This window comes from Saccostrea echinata, unplaced genomic scaffold (genome assembly GCF_033153115.1).
Source record: "Saccostrea echinata isolate AGI-Se365-2 ecotype Australia unplaced genomic scaffold, CSIRO_AGI_Sech_v1 ptg000023l, whole genome shotgun sequence".
In the NCBI taxonomy this organism is placed as follows: Eukaryota; Metazoa; Mollusca; class Bivalvia; order Ostreida; family Ostreidae; genus Saccostrea; species Saccostrea echinata.
Window position 1 is genome coordinate 10,050,953 of NW_026889772.1, and position 19,755 is coordinate 10,070,707.

The window sequence follows — 19,755 nt, forward strand, 5'->3', positions numbered from 1 at the left end:
TTTTTTAGCTATTTTAATCCATTCTTTAATATTCTTAATTCCATTCCATTAATTTATATTTGTGCTTTTTTAAAATTATATAAGCAGTTTCCTTACCTAAGTTCAAATAATTGCCTTACTTAATGATACCTAGACTAAAAAGGATTTTACAACATCTATATGAAAAACACATAAACTATTAGGTCATTCAATTCAATCGGGTTAGGCCTTCCCTCTCCAATTACATAATCTAGAGTCATACCAGAATTTGTTTTTCCGAACTGCCTGACTGGTTAAGTAATAGACTCTTCAAATATACATGTTACTAATTGTGTGTGCGCAATATGCTAATATGTTTTGTAAGCCCAAATTAGTATCGGTAAATCTTATCTGAGTTTGGGTATTGGGGAGGGGGGGGGGTAGTTAACAACTAGTGGATAATTAGATTAATTCAATATCAAGATTGTTTTTTTTAAAATTTATTTTATTTTATTTATTTACTTATCGTAGGCCTGAGAGCACAAGAATGAACGAGTGTTCAATCATGGTGAGATCGGACACTAAAAGATCGGGCTCGATATCCGAGGATTTTCATGTGATGAACAAAGTCGAAGGGAAGCAGTTGTCGAGTTGAAATTAGTCGGCAAGAATGGCAGATTATAGCGAGGTAGGATTGTGACATTTCTGAAAGAGGCTTACATTTTTGAATCCTGATTTTTCTCTTTTTATTTTTATAATGGTTTGGGATTTTTTTTTCTAGGAACGTGTAAGCGATCATGAAATCGTTCCGGTTTGTAACCCCATGTTCAAGTAGGCCTAATTGAATTGAAACATCTGTTTTTACCCATAATATTGAATTCCACGATAAATGTCTTCTTTTTTTTTAATTTGAAATATTTTACGCATAGGTACTTGCTTAAGGTGGCATAATTCATCTGAGTGTCAAGTCACTTTTTTTTTACCTGTCCAGCACGTTTATTTTATTCATAAAGTAGATATTTATCAAGAAATAATAATTATTGAGCACAGGAATTGTGCACACTTTGGCATATTAATATATCGAATATTTAAATGCCAGTCACCTGTAAAATTTAGTTATACATTCATTTAAATTTTTCTGTCATGGAACGTTGAAAATACATGTATCTGACAAAGAATTTTTTAAAAAAACTTTTAAGTTAACAATGGAAAATAAGGATTTTAGATACTTGAAATTCTACCAGTGTCAGCTAGGTTACGTACACTTTTTTCAATGTCAATGTTACCAGATTTGCTACAGATGCTGAATCCAGGGTTGTTCCTAAGACCTGGGGGGCCGGGGAATTTTCCCGCCTATAATGATGTTATTGCCCGTTATTACCTGGTTCTTCTGGTAATTAAGTGGTATTCCCCCTTAACTCCTTGTTAGGGGAGGAACCCAAGACTCCCGTCTACTTTTTTAATGCCTCCTGCCATTGTAATTCTTAGGGACAGTCCTGTGAATCTGACTTATATTTGAGAGAACAGGTTAAAGTGTCATTCCAAAGTATGGTGAACAAACCTGCATGGATAATTCATTGCCATTAAGGGATGCACAATACCAGTCTTGCCCCAGATTCTGGATCTGACCTACATTTTCCAAATGAGTGAACAGGTTAAAGTTTTTGGAGCAGGTGTCATTGCTGAGTATTGATAAACCCTATGGTGACTAAACTTGCATGAATGATGCATACCATCAGACTTATTTAAGATGCTGGATCTGGCCTACATTTTCCAGATGAGTGAACAAGTTTAAGTTTTTTTGAGCAGGTCATTTTCTAAGTATCTATATGCCCTACTTGGACCAAACTTGCGTAGCATGGATGATGCATTTAGGGATGCACACTACCAGACTTGCTTCAGGTACTGGATCTCATTTTCCAGATGAGTGAACAAGTTATTGTTTTTGAAGCATGTCTTTTCCCAAGTAACTATAGGCTCTACCTAGACCAAACTCGCATGAATGATGCATCTAGGGATGCACATTACCCAACTTGCTTCATATGCTGGATCTGACCTACATTGTCAATTTGATTGCACAGGTTAAAGTTTTTGGACAGATCTATTCCCAAATACAGTGTAAATTGCAAGCCACATGGTGACTTAACTTGCATGGAGAATGTTTCAGTACACTATCAGATACTCTTGAGATGCTGAATCTGATCTACATTTTCCAGATAATTAAACAGAAAGTTTTCAGAAAGGATCTATTCCCAAGTAGCCTTCAAGCCATATGGTGACTAAACTTGCATAGATGATACATCTAAGGATGCACATAACAGGGTTCGACATTCACGCTCGTCACCTCGTCATTTCCACCCCTGATTGATTTTGGACGACCTGATTTTCAGTCTGGCTCGCCCAAATGACGACCTGGGACGAGTTGGGAATTTTCAATAATGATGTTTAATATTTTAAAATAAACTCTATAAGGCCTTGAAAACATTGATTCCTGTAACCCGATCGACCCATTCGATTAGCAGCCGCGTGGATTTTTCTTTCTGCCAAATCTGTGTTTGATCAATCAGCTGATGTAATTTTTACCAAAAGTGTTAAATTAAGTTTTATTTGAGATATAAAATATGTAAACCTAGTCAACAATCACCATAAATATAAAGAGTAATGATCATTATTGTAACATCTAGTATTTCCCCCACAACTTTCTGATCGACTGATGTTCGTTTTCTGCTGCTAGACAGCCATGTTGGGTGTCCACTGTAAACATCACACCTGGTTAATTCAGTCCAGGGATGTTTGACCCCATTATTAAGGCCTTTTTAGTAAGTGAAAATGAATGTTTTAAACGAGAAACTTTATTTTGTGTCAATATGTAAGGTGAGACTGTATATTAGCAAAAAATAAATAAAGTCCCATCCTACCAACCCTTGATTTACTGGGAATATTATACATGAAACAAATAATTTTTTTTAAGCCTAATTAGCATTCTGATTCTGCTTATTAATATTTGTTGCTTGTTTTCTTTGTTTGATAATATACTGGAAGACAGATTTTGATATTCCAAAAATATTTTTTTTACATTTTACAATAGCACAACCTCTGTAATCTTAACAAATTTTAAACAATTGCACATTTTTTGTTTCTTTTGATATTTTGTTCGGGCGACCTGAAATTCATTCGGGCAACCTGAAATCAATACCAAGGTTGCCCAAATGGCAAGACCAAATTTTAACGAGTGTCGAACCCTGACATAACCAGACATGCTTTGGATGCCAGATCTGATGTACATTTTCCTTATAAGTGACCAGTTTGAAGTTTTTGAAACATATGTATGTCAAAGTAACTTAAGGCCTCCTTAAACAAACTTTTATAGACATGATAGAGGGATTAATTCACACTACCAGACCTACTTTGGAAGCTGAGTTTGACCTTGATTGATGATTGAATAGTTTCATAATAGGTAAAAACCCAAGTTACTGTAAGTTCTACCTAGACCAAACTTGTATGGAATGTTGTATCTAGGTGTGCAAGTTACCAAAATATTTATTTAATAGGTTTGAGACTTTGGTTTTCTTACAGGTAACATTCGTCAAGGTGGTCTTTGTAATCTTAGATTACCTCTGTTTGCTGTAACACTCGTGACTGACAGATATATTTTTTTGAGACTGTAAAATGTTATTAGTATATGGTTAGATTTGTTATATTTATACTGATCATTTCCTTACATGAGATTAGCATTGCTGATCTGATAAAACAAAAACTAGTACGTGTTCTACATTGGGTATTCAATGATAAGTTAGTAGGCAGTGCAACACAGGTGAGCACTGTGGCTCATGGGCTTCTTTTATGCCTCAAGTTGGAAGACAAAACATGGAAGTATATTAACTATTAATTTATCTTTTTCATATGTGTAGATGATGGAAGGTCTTCGCAGAGCATTCAAGAGTGGTGTGACAAAATCATATGAATGGCGTAAAAAACAACTGGAGGGAGTTCTCTCATTCCTGGATGAAAACAGAGAGAGAATTTCTCAGGCCCTGAAAGAAGATTTACACAAGGTATATTAATAGCGATTCTCTGTAACCACTTAAACTTCTTTGCCACGCATGGTCACCGATTTTGATGAAACTTTGCCCGTTATAACAACTTGACACCAGAAACATATATCAAATAAAATTTCGTTGCTATGTGTCTTGGTTGCCATGGTAACAGCCAGAAAAGTTGGGAAAATTGAGATTTTCAGCTACTTTGAATCTTTATTAAGCCTTAATAAAGACTAAGAATAGGAAACAAACCATTCTCACAAAAACCTGACACCTTGTTGCCACTTATGCTATAAAGAAACTACATAGAATTTATCTCTAAGTAAGTGGTAACCATGGGTACATTTGGAATACATTTTAGATGCTGAAAAATGCAGAAAAACGCTCAATATTCACCAATGACAGGTTTTAAATGATCAAACTCGATCAACAACCTAAGAAAAAACAATAAAAATATTTGACCTTAAGTAATTAGGTATTGGCAATATTATTCTAAAAATAACTTTCATGGTTGCCATGGTAACACAGTGTTACCATGCAAAATGTGTTGCTAAGATTGGGTTAATGCTACTATCTTCAGGAAAAACAATAAATTTCATGACTGGCACATATACATCCTTAGGACCTTGGAATACCGACAACATAAGAAAAATTGGGATTAATTGTTACGTTGCAGTGTAACCATGGAAGCAATGTACCAGTTGTTTAAAGTGATTTTTTTTTGCTGCCGTAGGAATTTACTTACCTTTTATTCAAGAAACATATTATTTGACTCACCTTGAATAGTACTTATTTGGTAGAACTTAAGTTGAATATCATATATTGATAACATTTGTTGAAAAATACAACACTGTTGCTATGGTAACCAAGAAGGGAAAATGTTCAATTTTGTTAATTTCATATCAATATTAAACCCTATGTGCCAGCTTTTTGCATCCAGTTAGAGATTGGCTGGCAGTCAAAATTGAAAGTCAGGTTAGTTGTTCATAATTATCAATCATAAAAGTTTTGGGAATCTACATACAAGGGTACGTATCCAAGGAAACAGAATATTTTTCAGATTTTTATGCATATTTTTTCGGCTTATTTCCATAGCAACGCTCTATTTAAAGAATTGAATTTGAATTTTTTGAAATGTGAAAATTTGGGTCACATGAACGTCTTTAAAAATTGATCATTAGTTATATAGAAATATGCTTTTTAAAAAGATAGGATTAGATTTAAACACTAAGAGAGTGAATTCAAAATCCCTTTGTGGTATTAAAACCATGGCAACCATTGTCAACCTATAAGAAATATCATATTTCTTCCTTGGTATATGTTACAAGGATCTTTTGTCTATAATTTGCTTACATTTCAACCTATAATTTTTTTTTATTCTTAAGTGTATAATTTTATAAAATTAAATGGGCAAAATTATTACTTTTGAATACTTTGTTTCCATAGAAACGTATGTAATAGTTGAAATACCAAACATGTTTATCATGCATTTAAGACATCAGGCCTTCAACTTTCAGAAACAATCATTGCCACTTATTTGCTTTGCTGCAAACGTTAACTGTGGGACTCGGAACATGTTGAAAAATGCCATTTTTCAAACTTTAGGACATGTTGTCATGGTAACCATGACACATAGCAACCAATTTCTGTCTGATTTGAGTTAACGGTGTCAAAGACTTTTATCATAGAGAGTTTGGAGAAATTCAGAGACTATGCGTGCCACAGCTCCTATATAAATGTTCAAGTCGTAACAGAGAATGGCTCTTAACATTTGATGGAATGTATAGCAAATCTTTTGGTCTGTGTAGATAGTTCCTCTTCAAGGGTTAGAGGTCTTTATCCACTTGATGGTTGGAGATATGTTTTTGTTCGTAATAATGTGCTGTAATTAGATTGCTATGAGTTTTTCAGTCCTGCAAAATGCAGTGTATAATGTTATTCAAAGATAGCTAGGAAACTAAAATGCTGTCAATGATACTTAACTACTCAGCACTACTTTGACATCAGCCATAGTTTGAAGTACATGTAGCTCTCTTTGTAAGGGAGAACAATTTAAAGCATGTGGTCAAGAATTTTGTACATTTTTGACTTAAAGATTGATGTTAAAAGTATGGATATTAAATGTTAAAACATTGAAAATTGACAATAATTTTGAAACTTACATTGAGGTGTCATACATCTGAATTTCACAAGATATTTGGTAAACAATGATTTCATGAATATTAATTCTAAAGACAATGAATTACCCTTTGTGACACCCGAAAAAATAACACTGAAACTTGATGAACAACATTGAGTGTTTGCCTGATGCTTCAAATTCTATTCATTACCAGATTTATTTCCAAAAACAGTGTGCCGCCCATGCAATGTTAATCCTTGTATGTAGTTAGAGTTGTCAAAGTCACAGCATTTTAATTGACTCTTTCTGTTTTCCCCTCAAGATCTAAGTTTAAGATTTTGTGATTATCAGAAACACCATGACTTTGGCAAAGAAGAAAATTAAAACACATCTGTGTGCCCTTTATTTTCTTTAAAATTTGGCTATATATTAATGTAAATAATAATGTATTTATTAACTAGATTTCAACATATCCTATAGATATGATTATTTGTAAGTTTATCTTTTGCAGCCCTCTTTGGAGTCAACAGTGTTTGAAATTGATTTCTGTAGAAATGACTTGATTGAAACAATGAATAACTTAAAGGACTGGATGAAGCCAGAAAAGGTATTTCTAAGTTATATGATGGTTTTATTCTTGATTTGACTAAGACATTTGAACAAGCAAGATTCTTATTGTAAGACTCAGAGGCTAGAGTGGGGCCATCCAAGGGGATTAATTATTTATAGGAAAGTATGTAAAACAAGAGGCCAAGATTCTTCAGTACATAATAATACATGCACTTAAAAGCTTTACCTTCTTTAAACCTATGTGTATGATGCATCAAGGACTGCATTCTACATGCAACATTGGATAATATATTTTGTAGATGTTTATTTAGAGTTGATTCATTGAGGTGAGCTTTGTAAACCTTAATAATCCATGTTTTACAGGCAAAGAAACCGTTATTGAACATCATGGACACTGCCTACATACAGAGGGAGCCGTACGGAGTTGCCTTGGTTATCGGGGCCTGGAACTACCCCATTCAGATCACCGTTCTCCCTGTCTTGGGAGCTCTAGCAGCGGGGAACTGTGTTGTTCTGAAGCCCTCAGAGATGGCAGCCTCCACAGCCAAACTTTTGGAGGAGCTGCTGCCCAGATACCTAGATAATGTATGTTTTCTGGTATTCTTTAGAAATAAAAGGTACAAAGTACTCTAACCGTAGATTCTTGACCCAAATTAATTTTATGAATTACGGAGTATACCTGTATGGAGACAGGTGTCACCTGAGGTAAAGGTGCCTTAAGATTAAACAAAATATACCTGTGTCTTAGTTAAACTGGAAACCTGAATAAAAAGGTAGAGAAAAATGACCAGTTCTAATTCAGGGCTCTGATAGTAGCAAAAATGTACTTGATCTGACAGGAAAGGTACACTGTTTATGAAACATTGCTTTGTGTAAGTATTCTCTCAGAATTTTGTTTCTTTCACCATATTCACTGTAGAGTTTATTGTGTCTTGAATTAGACAGGAATCAATAAATCCTTTCCATAAATTGTTAAACATATGATAAATACATGTATACTGGAATGCTAAAAATTAAATTTTGTTAACCATGAATCAGGAAATTGTTGTTATAGATAACCTAAGTTTACCTTATACTGTTAATTAAAACCAGTGTTTGCTGTAACAGGACTGTGTTAAAATTGTGAATGGTGGAGTCCCAGAGACCACAGCTCTGTTGAAGGAGAAGTTTGACTACATCTTCTACACAGGAAATACAATGGTGGGAAAAATTGTCATGAAGGCTGCTGCAGAGCACCTGACACCAGTGACACTAGAGCTGGGAGGAAAAAGGTCTCTTTACCTACATTTATGTTTCTAGAAATAAAATGAATTATGACAAAGCAGGGTATACCTGGTATCTAATTTCTAAGAAAGTAGATGTAATGTTCCTAATACAAAAATAAAGAGTACTTTTAAAATTTGTATCAGTTTTAGAGATTTTTGAATTTTTCCATGAATACATTTTGTCTTTTCAGCCCTGTTTATGTAGATTTTGTCATTTCAGCCCTGTTTATGTAGATGAGAACAGTGATCTCAGTCTAGTGGCAAGGAGGGTGTCCTGGGGAAAACTGGCCAACTGTGGACAGACATGTATTGCCCCAGATTACGTCATGTGCAAAAAAGAAATACAGGTAACAAGGACCCCACTTATAGAAAGAAAGTCATCAAAATGAGAGAAAAAGTCAAAAATCTTCTGTCTTTATACACCCATAAAGAGAATAAAATAAATGATGCAAGAGTACACTCAGAGATTTCATCACATAATTTTTTTTTATGATAGAAAAAAATGAATAAGTCAATTAAAAAAGAAAAAATTTTCTTGGTTCAATTGCATTTGGTACCATAATTATGATTACCCAGATGCTCTGTGCACAGATTCTCAGAAATGATTTATATCTTTTATCATTATACATTGTGATAGTTTTCCATTTTAGAACAAAGAGCCATAATTTGTATGAAAATATGTGAAATACCTTGATACATAATATGAATCACGATATATCATGGTATGCTTCAGCCGTATCGTTACATCTCTATTAGATACAGAACTGTATACTAAAGAGATCAGATATAATTTACTTTTACACAGCAACAAATTTTGGCAATTCCCTCAGCCTCTGTGTCTTGCATGTGAAAAAATTGTTTTACAAAGAGATATACTGTACGTGTACATGAATTGACATATTCAAAATTTAGTGCAATCACTGGGTATGGAGTTGTTGACGTAATCACGAATTAGTGCTACACATGTCCGTGCCGTATATTGTATATATAAATGATTTCTTAGCGGTATTCATAAAATAGCGCATCGTTGTCTGCACCAAAGCCACTAAAATATGAAGCTTGCTTTTTAAAGTACACATACAGTATATGTGCATATTATTAGAGTGTAAATTACTGATTACAGTTAAACCTGGTTATCAAGAACTTGACAGGACCAGGATTAAAAAGTGGGTGCAGGGACTGCCAAATTACTTCTTCATATCCCAAGTATTTGGGATATAGGTGTTCGAGACAACAATTTTCAAATGTATATCATTGTGCAAATGGGGAAAAAATAGAAAAAAAGAATTAATTTCCAACTTTTTTGATCTGCTTTTTTTGACCTGGATATGTTCTATAATTTTTTGTGTTGAAAAGCTTATGGACAGAAGGTTAACCTCCTCGTACATGTAACTTTACTAAAAGGATGATCATTACCTGTAGAAACAACTCAGCTCTGATACAAATTATCAGATATGTACAAAGTTATGAATGAAGCAGTCATAAGGATTCTATTTTGCTTGTAGGACAAACTGGTGGAGGAATGCAAGAAGGCTGTAGAAGAGTTCTATCCAGATATAGGCAAATGTGAAGATTACGGAAGAATCATAAATGAAAGACATCTCAGGTAGGTTCACCGAAAGGCTCCTAAGTTGTAAGAAAACACATTTCAGCAAGAAAAAATAACAAAAGAATTAGACAAAGTCTGATTAGGTAATCATTGAATAGAGCACGAGGATTTGATATTTGAATGAGAAACTACACATTTGATTATAAGGCTGTTTTGTAATTCTAAGGTGTACAAGGGTCATTCAAAAAATACGTAGACAATGTTCCTCATCATCATATTATTTTTACAAGATTAAAGATCAACACATTTTCATATAAAAAAACATTTATTTTATTGATTTGTGAAGTTTCATTCCATTTGATTAAATAGAATTCATGTTAGCCAGTTTTAAAAGCAACATGTTTTATCACCATGGAGCACAGTTAACAACATTGTAACGTCAAAAACAATGCCAAGAAAGTTTCTCAAAATTGCTCTGCCTTTTCATTTCATACACGGTTTGTAGTGTCTTCCCAGTTCATATAAAACGTATCCATAACACTTGACACCAAGTTTGCTAACAATTGTTCGAGTAGCTGAAGTTAGATTGTCAGTGTTTTCAAATTCTTTACTGCAAACTCTGCTTTCACAAGTTCCACAACAGTGAAGCGTACATGACGTTTCATGACGTTACTAACTCTTTTGACAAGATTTTTAACTATATTCTGTTTCTTCGCAGATCATCCATCGTTCGATTCAAAGTATCTACCACACAAAAATTGTCTTTTCCATTACATACAAATCCACAGGCCATTTTTTATATTTCCTAGTTCCTCCAGCATTATAAGAGTTTGTTTTAGAGGTTTGCCGAATGCAAAACAAAATTTTATTGCTACTTGCTGCTCCGTGACATCCTTCGACGTCATGCTTTTTTTGCTTTTTTAAATCAAGTCTATCTGTCTTTAGAATAGAAATTGATATCTTTTAAATGAAGCGATATATTACATTACCTTTAAGCATCTGAAGTAATAGAACAATACTAAATTTAAACATTTAATAAATTTTATTTTGTTTAAGCACCATTCATTAGAGGTACATGTATGGCTATAAACATTATAAAATGTAAAATTAGTAAATAACTCAATTTTGACCCTGCTCCGTGACCCCATTTTTGCTGTCTTAAATCTTTGATAATTTTGATAAATATCAAGATAAATTCCAATATTTTTACTCAAATTATTTGAATCTGTTGTTAAAATATGTGTAACAAAATTGGTTGTAATATGACGTTAAATAAAAAAAGTTATGACAAAAGTCTATGAACTTTTTGAATGACCCTCATATTTTAAATGTTAAGGAGGTTGGATCCTGTTATCAAAAGTATTGAGAATTTTTCATCAAGTATATTTTTGAAATCTATACATAAAGCTTAAATAAAAATCAAAACCAAAAATGGGGGTCAATGCGCTTCTTTTGGCGCTACAGAGCATTTAATATGTCCTTTTTGCACCGTAATTACATCTAGCACATAAATCAATGTTTCAAAGTTTTTCCTCTAATATTTTTTATCCAAATAAATTATGGGAACAACCACAGTCTTTTTTCATCATGAATAGTCTCTTTCAAATTTGTAACAACAAAAAAAGTTTCAAATTACTTTGCATAGTCAATTATTTGACCTTTTTGTGCTCAAAAAATGTCCCTTTTCTGGCATTAAAAATTTAACAAGCAATAAAATCATATGAAAGTAATGACATTTTTCTGAATTTAAGCAGAATGGTTAGAATTATCTTGTATATTCAGAAAAGAAAATTAAAAGTGGGATCTGTGATGTTAATTTTCAGATATAACTAAAATAGTGTTCATTTTTAGCCAAAAGTGACCTTTTTTTTCCCAGGACTTTCTCAATATATTTGCTATATTTGTCCAATATGATGATAGAATTCATGATGGTTAATTTAATATATTATTTAGGAGCAACATAAAACATTTCTCTGCACAAAATAACTCTTTGTGCGGGCTGCATGTAAAAATAGGAATCTAAACTTAACAATACTGTAAATATTTCGAAAGAGAAAAATTTATCATTTTCTTCTAAAAAAACCTTCTGCCACAAAACATAGTTCCTTACTTAATGATTTCGGTATGGAATTTAATCATAAGGTTTTAATTGAATATAGTTTAATTAGCATTGTAGAATCCAGATTTATTGTAAGAACCAAAACATTACACAGAATTTTTTTAAATAGAGATCAAGACAAAAATCTGCTCAAAAGCTCAGGAACGAACCTCGTTAAGGCATATATTTAATGTTAAGGTGTATTTTTAATGTGAAGGCGTATTAAGAAGCTGATTGATGGATCTGGGAAGGTGGCGCTGGGAGGAGAAGTAGATGAGGAACAGAAATATATTGCCCCCACCATCCTCACCGACGTCAAAGAAACAGATCCTGTCATGCAGGAAGAGGTAAGCTGACTGAATTAAAGGGGAGTAACAAATACTTTTCCTAATGTGTGGAATGTATAAATTCATTAGAATTTAATGACCTTTATAAATTTTGATATGTTAAATCTTGATATTTGGATATTAATACATGTACTTTATGTGTAGGTACCAATATTTTCTATGTGTAAAGGTTAAAAAACCTTGTTCAGATGGTTTTTCTTTAATGGTACAATTTTTTTTTTAAAGAAATTCAGATATTTTCAAAATTGATGTCAATTACTAAAGACTGTTTTTAAATACATAAAGTGTAGAAATCTACAATACAAACAAACCATAACCTGAAGGTTATGGCATTGTTGTATGTGTTATGTATTGTGGCAATCATTATGAGTAAACAAATGTTGTATGACAGGTGTTTGGTCCAGTTCTCCCCATCATGTCTGTTAAAAATGATGAAGAAGCCATTAATTACATCAACAAAGGGTAATAAAATCTACTTTTATGCTTGTCAAAAAGTTACATGTATATAATTATTAAAATTACATTGCATAAGGCCATAAAAAATTAATTAGTAGTTTCTCAGACCAAAAATTTCAAAATTAAATGTGGCAGGCAGATTCTTTTTTTTTTTTTTTGGAAGTAGGTGTTATACATTTTTTTTTTCATGTCAGTCGTTCAACAAAATGATGATATCAACTGATTCTTACTTTTTTGTTCTTTTACATTAATTATAATATGTATTTAACTTTAAATAAAGTTTTTCCAAACAAAGTTAATTCATAAATTGCCGTATTAACAAGAAATGTATTGTTCATGTAATAAAAACGTCTATCTATTATCATTTGTGAAAAGAGGAATAACTCAGTTTTCTTTTAAACTTGGAAAAATAGAAAAATTGAGTTATTTCCCTTTTCAATATGTCAATAAAATTGATCAATGCGGCAGTGTTTGACCTGATGCGGCTGTGCCTGAGAAACTATTGATTAATTTTTTTGGCCTAAATAACATTTTTTTATGGTGCAAATGGCAAAATTATTTGAATTTTTTAATTTTACATTTCAGGGAAAAGCCTCTAGCTATGTACGTTTTCTCAAAGGACCACACTGTAGCTGAAAGATTCTTACAAAACACAAGCAGTGGAGGTTTTGTCTTCAATGACACCATGATGCATGCTGGATGTAAGTATACTTGTCTATGGACAAGACTCATAGGATTAGAAACAGTTCTGGTGTTTTCAGTTGGTAGATAGTAATTTATCATTGAAGATAAATGAGGGTACATATATCTTTGCCTTGCTAAAATTTTTGGCTCTGCATATTGATTTGAAATTACCATTTTAGGAAAATTTATGTCATTGCAATTTATTTATCAGTGAGGCATACACTTAGGGATGATTATATTAAATTTACATTAGATGGACTGTGAATATTATCTGTTGTATAAAGCAAATCTAGAATAAATTACATTTATAACCTTCTTTAGGCTATACATGTTCAAATCAACATTTTCAATATGGTATGACCTCTGACTCTGGTGTTACCATATTTAATAATTAGGATTGTAAAATAGTGTATTATGTAAATAAATCTAATCATTAATAAGTAGTCAATTAAAAATGACAGCATATATGCATGTTAGTACAATTAATAGCGAGCGCAGTGAGCTCAATAGACTAACGTGTAAGAACAGAGAAAATTCAGAATGAAATCTGTACATATGTCAGGCAAATTTTCTGGTGCAACTTTCCAAGAATTCCTTCGCTACCAGGGTTCCATGCGAAATTCTTACAAAACATACAAAAGACCAAGGATAATTATTCATTACCGAGATATAGGTTTACTTTTCTTTCTTTGAAGAGAGCTTAAAAGAAACAAAAAATAATTACATCATCGCTACAACGTATTTCATTTATTATCGCACAAGATCTTTAGTCTCGTTCAACCAGACACTGGCTCCCTCCGTAAATTCCGACATCATCTGACGTCACAGTTGTGTCTCGTGCGGTTTGACGTTTGAAAAGGCGGATCAACGTAACAAGTGTAAGCTGCTATATAGATTTTTGAAGGTACAACTGCGCTCGCCCCAACGGTCACCCCGTAAAACATATTAGAGAATATTGCTGATTATGTGATTTCATTTGTTAACTGTCCGCAAGCCTTGTAAATTTGATTTCAACCATATAAGTTCATTGCCAGAAGTTTAGAAAAATGCAGTAATCTTAGATATATACTATGTAAATTAGTTCAATACAACCAGGGATTTATTTGGGAATGACTTGGTTTCAGTGATGTCCTTAGATATATATACTACTGTACGTAAATTAGCTCAAAACAATCAGGGATTTATTTGGGAATGATTTGGTTTCAGTGATGTCCCTGCCATTTGGAGGAGTTGGTTCCAGTGGTATAGGTTCCTATCATGGATTCCATACCTTTGATACCTTCAGTCATAAAAGAGCAGTTTTGGAAAGGAAACATGGTGGAGAAGCAATGCAGTTGTAAGTTCATTCACAGAATATAGAATTTCTCATGGAGATGAGGTGTAACAGATTTGATCTGATTTCAGGAAAATATAAAACACAAGTTGAGTAAGATGCATGAATATACATGTATATGTTGATCAGTTTCTGATTTTGATGAATTTTGTTGCTGTAGTTACTTAAAATATAATAATCTGTTAAATTATTCAAATCCCCCCCCCCCCCCCTTTCCTAAAGTTTTTGTCTTAACTTGGTACAAGAGTAGAGTGCATCAAAAACACAATTTTATATATCAGTTTTTGATTTTGATGACATTGTGGCCATGGTTTCTAAAACTTAAAACAATACATGTACATGAAATTCTTCCAAAGACCTACTCCTTCCACTGATTTGATCAGATATCAGTAGAACTTGGCACCAAAGTTGACCATATTAAGATACAAAATTCTATATGAATAATTTGAAAATTACATCAATTAATTGGCATACAATTTTCATATAATTATTTTTTTTTCAATAAGTGTGCAATTTTATTAAAATTTCACTGGTATTTTTCTAATGGTGCAAAGTAAAATAAATTTAATTTTGATCAGTGCAAATTTTAATAACATTTGTAGTACAGTGTAATTGAAAAATTTTTGAAATTCATATATATATTTTAACAGCATGGAAGCAAAAGTAGAATATTTGTTTTTTTACATTGTTAAACAAGATGTGTTTGTGAAACACTGATGCCCCTGTATGGCAGCTTATGGCGAAGGTTAAAGATTCTCAAATGCAAGTCAAACTCCAGGTCAAGAGATCAAACATGTTGGAACCCAAAGAAAGGTCTTGTTTCGAGGAATATACCTGTGAAATATGATAACCCTAGAACCAACCATTGAAAAGTTATGGCGAAGGTTAAAGTTTTTTAAAAGTAAGTAAAACGTCATGGTCAAGGTCAAATGGTGCCCAAGGGAAGATCTTGTCACAAGTGATACACATGTTCATGAAATATGAAAGCCCTAGAACCAAACGTTCAGAAGTTATGACCAAGGTAAGAGTTTTTTAAAAGTAGGTCAAACTCCAAAGTCAAGGTCAATGCCAAAATTGTTGGTATCCAAAGGAAGGTATTGTCACAAGGAATGCACATATGAAGTTTGAAAGCCAAAGCACCAACTGTTCAAAAGTTAGGGCCAAGTTTTAAGTCTCATAAAATTTTGCAAAAGTGGGTCAAACTCCAAGGTCAAGGTCAATAGGTCAAATATGATGGTACCCAAAGAAAGGTCTTGTCACAAGGAATACACAGGTGAAATATGAAAGCCATAGCTCCAACTAATCAAAAGTTATGGGCAAGGTTAAGGTTTTTGCGGACAGACAGACACACAGGGCAAAAACTATATGCTCCCAAATCTTCTGTTGGGGGGTATAAAAATCACCATTTGAACATAAGACGAGAAAACAATTTCCCACATCATTAATCTGTAATTGTTGATACTGGAAAATGTTGTATAAATTGTCAGAAATTTCCTTTACACCTAAAGTGTTACTCTGAACATTTTTTTCTGTCATGACAAAATCTACAGAATTCGTTACCCACCCTACACTGAGAAGAAACAGAGCACTATTGCCTGGTTAACCAAGAAATCACCCAAGTCAGGTGGTCTTCTGTCCTGGCTGGGATTCTAAAAGTCAAATCTGTTCTGGTCAGAATGATAAACCGTGGTAAGTTGTCTTGAGAAGATTACTCAAGATGCAGTGTTTTCCAAGTTTTCCTTTGCCTATATTTTAGCTCACTTGAATTTTACTGAGGGCAAAAATAATCAACAAGATGTCTGTAATGTATTGTAAAAATAAAATTTCAGTGAATTTTACATTTACATGTATTAATTATTTTTGATGTTAATCAGTACTTGTACATAAGATTAGATTGCCCTCAGAAATTCAAACCATTTCCTGTAATTTACAATTCCACCATCCTTGTGATATTATGTATAGTCAAACTTTGTCTTTTGTATAAAATATGTATTTTAAAGGGATTAATATCTTCTGACATAGAATTGATTAATTTTCAAATTGGCCATTTAAGAGAAAATTTTTGTTATCTTATCCATGTAAGGTCTAAATATCTATAAAATGAAGTTTGACTATACATATACTTTGGATCATAGAAATGAGCACAGACCTGTACATTATTACCTATTAGTTTTGTTGCTGTCTATGGAAATATATTGGGTTAATCAATCTCATATATGTTGAGAAGAAGGAGCTTCACCTCACTGTCCATAAGATTGATCAACCCAAAATTTCTATAGCAGTATGTATCAAACCTAAGTGATTTATTTTCTGGAGGACTATTATATGAGAAGCACATACAGAAGAAAGGATGATTCATAATATAAAGATTTTAAGCAGCAGCCATTTTGTGGATGTAAATTCTCACCTGCTGCACTCAGAAACATAGCTGGTCACATATAAATAATGAAAATGCGAAATTTCAGTCTGAGGGAAAATAAAAAATGTCTATAGCCTGGACAGCTCTATAGCTCATTGCTATGAATATTGTCATATTTATTTCGTCAGTATCTAACAGTATTCCAGAAGCAGACATCATGGGATAACTGCCTACATATTAGGCAGTTCACTTTGCTTGATAATACTCACCTTGTTTAAGTAAGGCTAGATGTTTACGTATTTTTTCCCTCTTTATGCAGAATACGGTACCCTCCATATTCAGAGAAAAAAGGGAGCATTGTTTCATGGATCATGAGGAAATCGCCCAAAAAATCCGGTTTACGAACCTTGATTCCCTATTTCTTGTTTGGAACTATTTTTGCTGTACTTTTCAAGGTAATAGATGTAAAAAATCAGATTTGACTAATTAAAATGAAAGTTTTTTTTTTTGATTAGTATTTTTTTAATTCTGCATGGTCCTGAAATTGTGCTAAAATATCACCAAGTATTGTCCTATCAGTTTGGATGTTTTCTTTCATTTGTTTTCAATACACAATGCTGCCTTTTTGTATTCTTCAGATATAATTCACATTTAATCACATTTGATGTATGCTTGATTATTCCTCACTTGTAGATCTGTAAAGACTCATTTCTTGTTATTTCCTACAGTCATTAAAGCAGCATCCTGCTGAATATATTCTTAGAAGCTTAAATATTTCTAGTCATTTAATGTTTGCTTCAGATACAGATTAATTGTTGTATGTCTAAATATGTTGTTATTCATATAGCATTATTATTTTTCTATATATCTAAATGTACAGCTGTATAATTTTCTTTATGTAAATGTATGCTTTACTTTGAGAGAAATATTATAGTAACTTCTAATCTTATTTTGTATTTCAGACTTATGGACTTCACAATAAACTTCCATTTCTGCGTTAAAAGTTCTTTAAGTTTCCTCTTTACACGACAAGTTTACATATGCACATGAACTTCCTCATACTAGTATACATATTTATGTGAAAGTATTTTTTGTGTGAAAATACTTTATAGATTGTTGTGATAATTTTAACATATATTACAAGTATTAACTATTAAGTAACATTCATTTTTGTGTATTTGGAGAAAAATATATGTATGCTGCTATGCACATATTTTGAAACAGTACTATATTCTTGTGTATTACAGCATTGATTTATGTTTTTGTATGTATTGATTTACTGTGAATATAATATATTCATATTATCATATTAATGCATTATATTGATATGATGATTATAATAATGTTTGATGACTTTCAAAACTATTGAAATTTGGTTTTAATATATTTTTAATAAATGTACCATGATGTAACAGAAATTGGTTTGGGCACAAGTTCTGAGGAAATGTAGTGACTTTTCCTTAGTAAAATGATTAATTCAATATTTGTTCGGTATATGTGTTACTTCAGTAAATAAGTGAAAAATTACGCTTTGATCACAAATGCATTGGACATAAAATTGAAGCAGAAAACAGAGTGAAATTAATCATTAGTAGTCTGTCATCTCTAAAATCACTACAGGGGTGAAGTTAATATAAAATGTCACATATGTAATATAATTTTCCATTTTCAAAGAAGTTTATGTCCTTATATTCTTTGGGAATTTAATAGATGTATGTACCAGTTTAGTTCAAGTTGTTTTCTTTCAATTCAGTAAATAACTGTTTTAGGATAAAAAAGAGCTAGTGCTACAAGCTAACCGTTTGTTGTATTGATGTGATTATATAACTGATGTAGTAAGTAGCTCATACTGATGACAATCTACTAGTCTTGACCACTTCTGACCATTTCAGGTCTTGACCACTTCTAACCATTTCAGGTCTTGACCACTTCTAACCATTTCTGGTCTTGACCACTTCTGACCATTTCTGGTCTTGACCACTTCTAACCATTTCTGGTCTTGACCACTTCTGACCATTTCATATCTTGACCACTTCTGACCATTTCTGGTCTTGACCACTTCTTTCTGGTCATGAACAATTTAGGTGTAAGCAGTAGTTAAAAGCTGAAACTTTTTATGAAAGCCAGCATACATATGTGTGAAAAAGTAAATTTAGAACTGAAAATTTATGTTGTGTAACAGTGTTGAGTAAGTGCTTTGTTTTTAATCTGGGGGATTATCTTGTTATATTTTGATATCTTTGATATAAAACAAAGTTTAATTTTATAAGAATTTTGGAGATGGTTTTCATATATAAAACTTGCAAATATTAAACTCATGTATTACACAACTTTTTTCCCATTTTCTCATCAATGTGATTTACGTTTGTTGTATATTGAAATATGTCTTTGAAATGAGAGCTCCCAATAAATAATATACTTCACATGTCAGTCTTTATTGAAATTCCACTGCAGTGTGCAATGAAAGAACAGCTGATTTTTCAAATTGGATGAAATACCCCAAGTGTAACTCTGTTTTCATGTTCGTGAATACGGAATCAAAATTGTTTTCTGTGTGAGAAAATCATAAAATCAAAGTACCGAAAGTACTGGGAAGCGCTAAGCATATTGGAATTTGAAATTCATCAGAATTATTTTGAATTTAAACTGCCTTTTGTATTTGAATTTAAGCAATATCTTGACAGCGGCTGCGCTAGGGCGAGCACAGTTGTTTGATACATAATCAAACATGTGAGTCATGAATCTTCCGTTGGGATATGAAATTCAACATGGTCTTATGCCTTTTTATTTTAAGCATTTTACATTTTCTTCTTCTGTCCAAAGATCAATCAATTTCACATACAAGAAATTGCAAGAAAATATTTCTCCGTTTCTTTAAAAAAAAACCCAATATATACAAATTAAATGGCAGATATTTACTCCAAACAGCAATGTATTTCTCAAACCTAATAAAAGAAAAAAGAACATGTAAAAATAT

The 19,755-nt window shown here is 32.4% G+C and overlaps 1 protein-coding gene across 2 annotated transcripts; it reads left to right on the forward strand.

Moving 5' to 3' along the window:
- Nucleotides 1-580: 580 nt before the first annotated feature.
- Nucleotides 581-18,022, forward strand: LOC133191176 (aldehyde dehydrogenase family 3 member B1-like). 2 transcript variants are annotated; one of them, XM_061326897.1, is made up of 13 exons: nt 581-646; nt 3,870-4,013; nt 6,629-6,724; nt 7,051-7,272; nt 7,795-7,958; nt 8,173-8,299; nt 9,458-9,558; nt 11,817-11,946; nt 12,338-12,408; nt 12,988-13,103; nt 14,293-14,422; nt 15,970-16,108; nt 17,741-18,022. In XM_061326897.1, the coding sequence occupies exons 1-12, from the start codon at nt 629-631 to the stop codon at nt 16,070-16,072; spliced, it is 1,422 nt and encodes a 473-aa protein (XP_061182881.1). In that variant the 5' UTR covers nt 581-628; the 3' UTR covers nt 16,073-16,108; nt 17,741-18,022. The 2 variants fall into 2 exon arrangements, with proteins under 2 accessions (XP_061182881.1, XP_061182880.1); XM_061326896.1 differs by lacking the exon at nt 15,970-16,108 and adding an exon at nt 17,098-17,233.
- The last annotated feature ends 1,733 nt before the right edge of the window (nt 18,023-19,755 follow it).

What these genes read in the sequence shown, in the direction of transcription:
- LOC133191176 (XM_061326896.1), top strand. An exon ending in TGCCCAGATACCTAGATAAT is followed by an intron (nt 7,273 to 7,794) that starts GTATGTTTTCTG and finishes TTGCTGTAACAG; the next exon opens with GACTGTGTTAAAATTGTGAA. An exon ending in CACCATGATGCATGCTGGAT is followed by an intron (nt 13,104 to 14,292) that starts GTAAGTATACTT and finishes ATTTGGTTTCAG; the next exon opens with TGATGTCCCTGCCATTTGGA.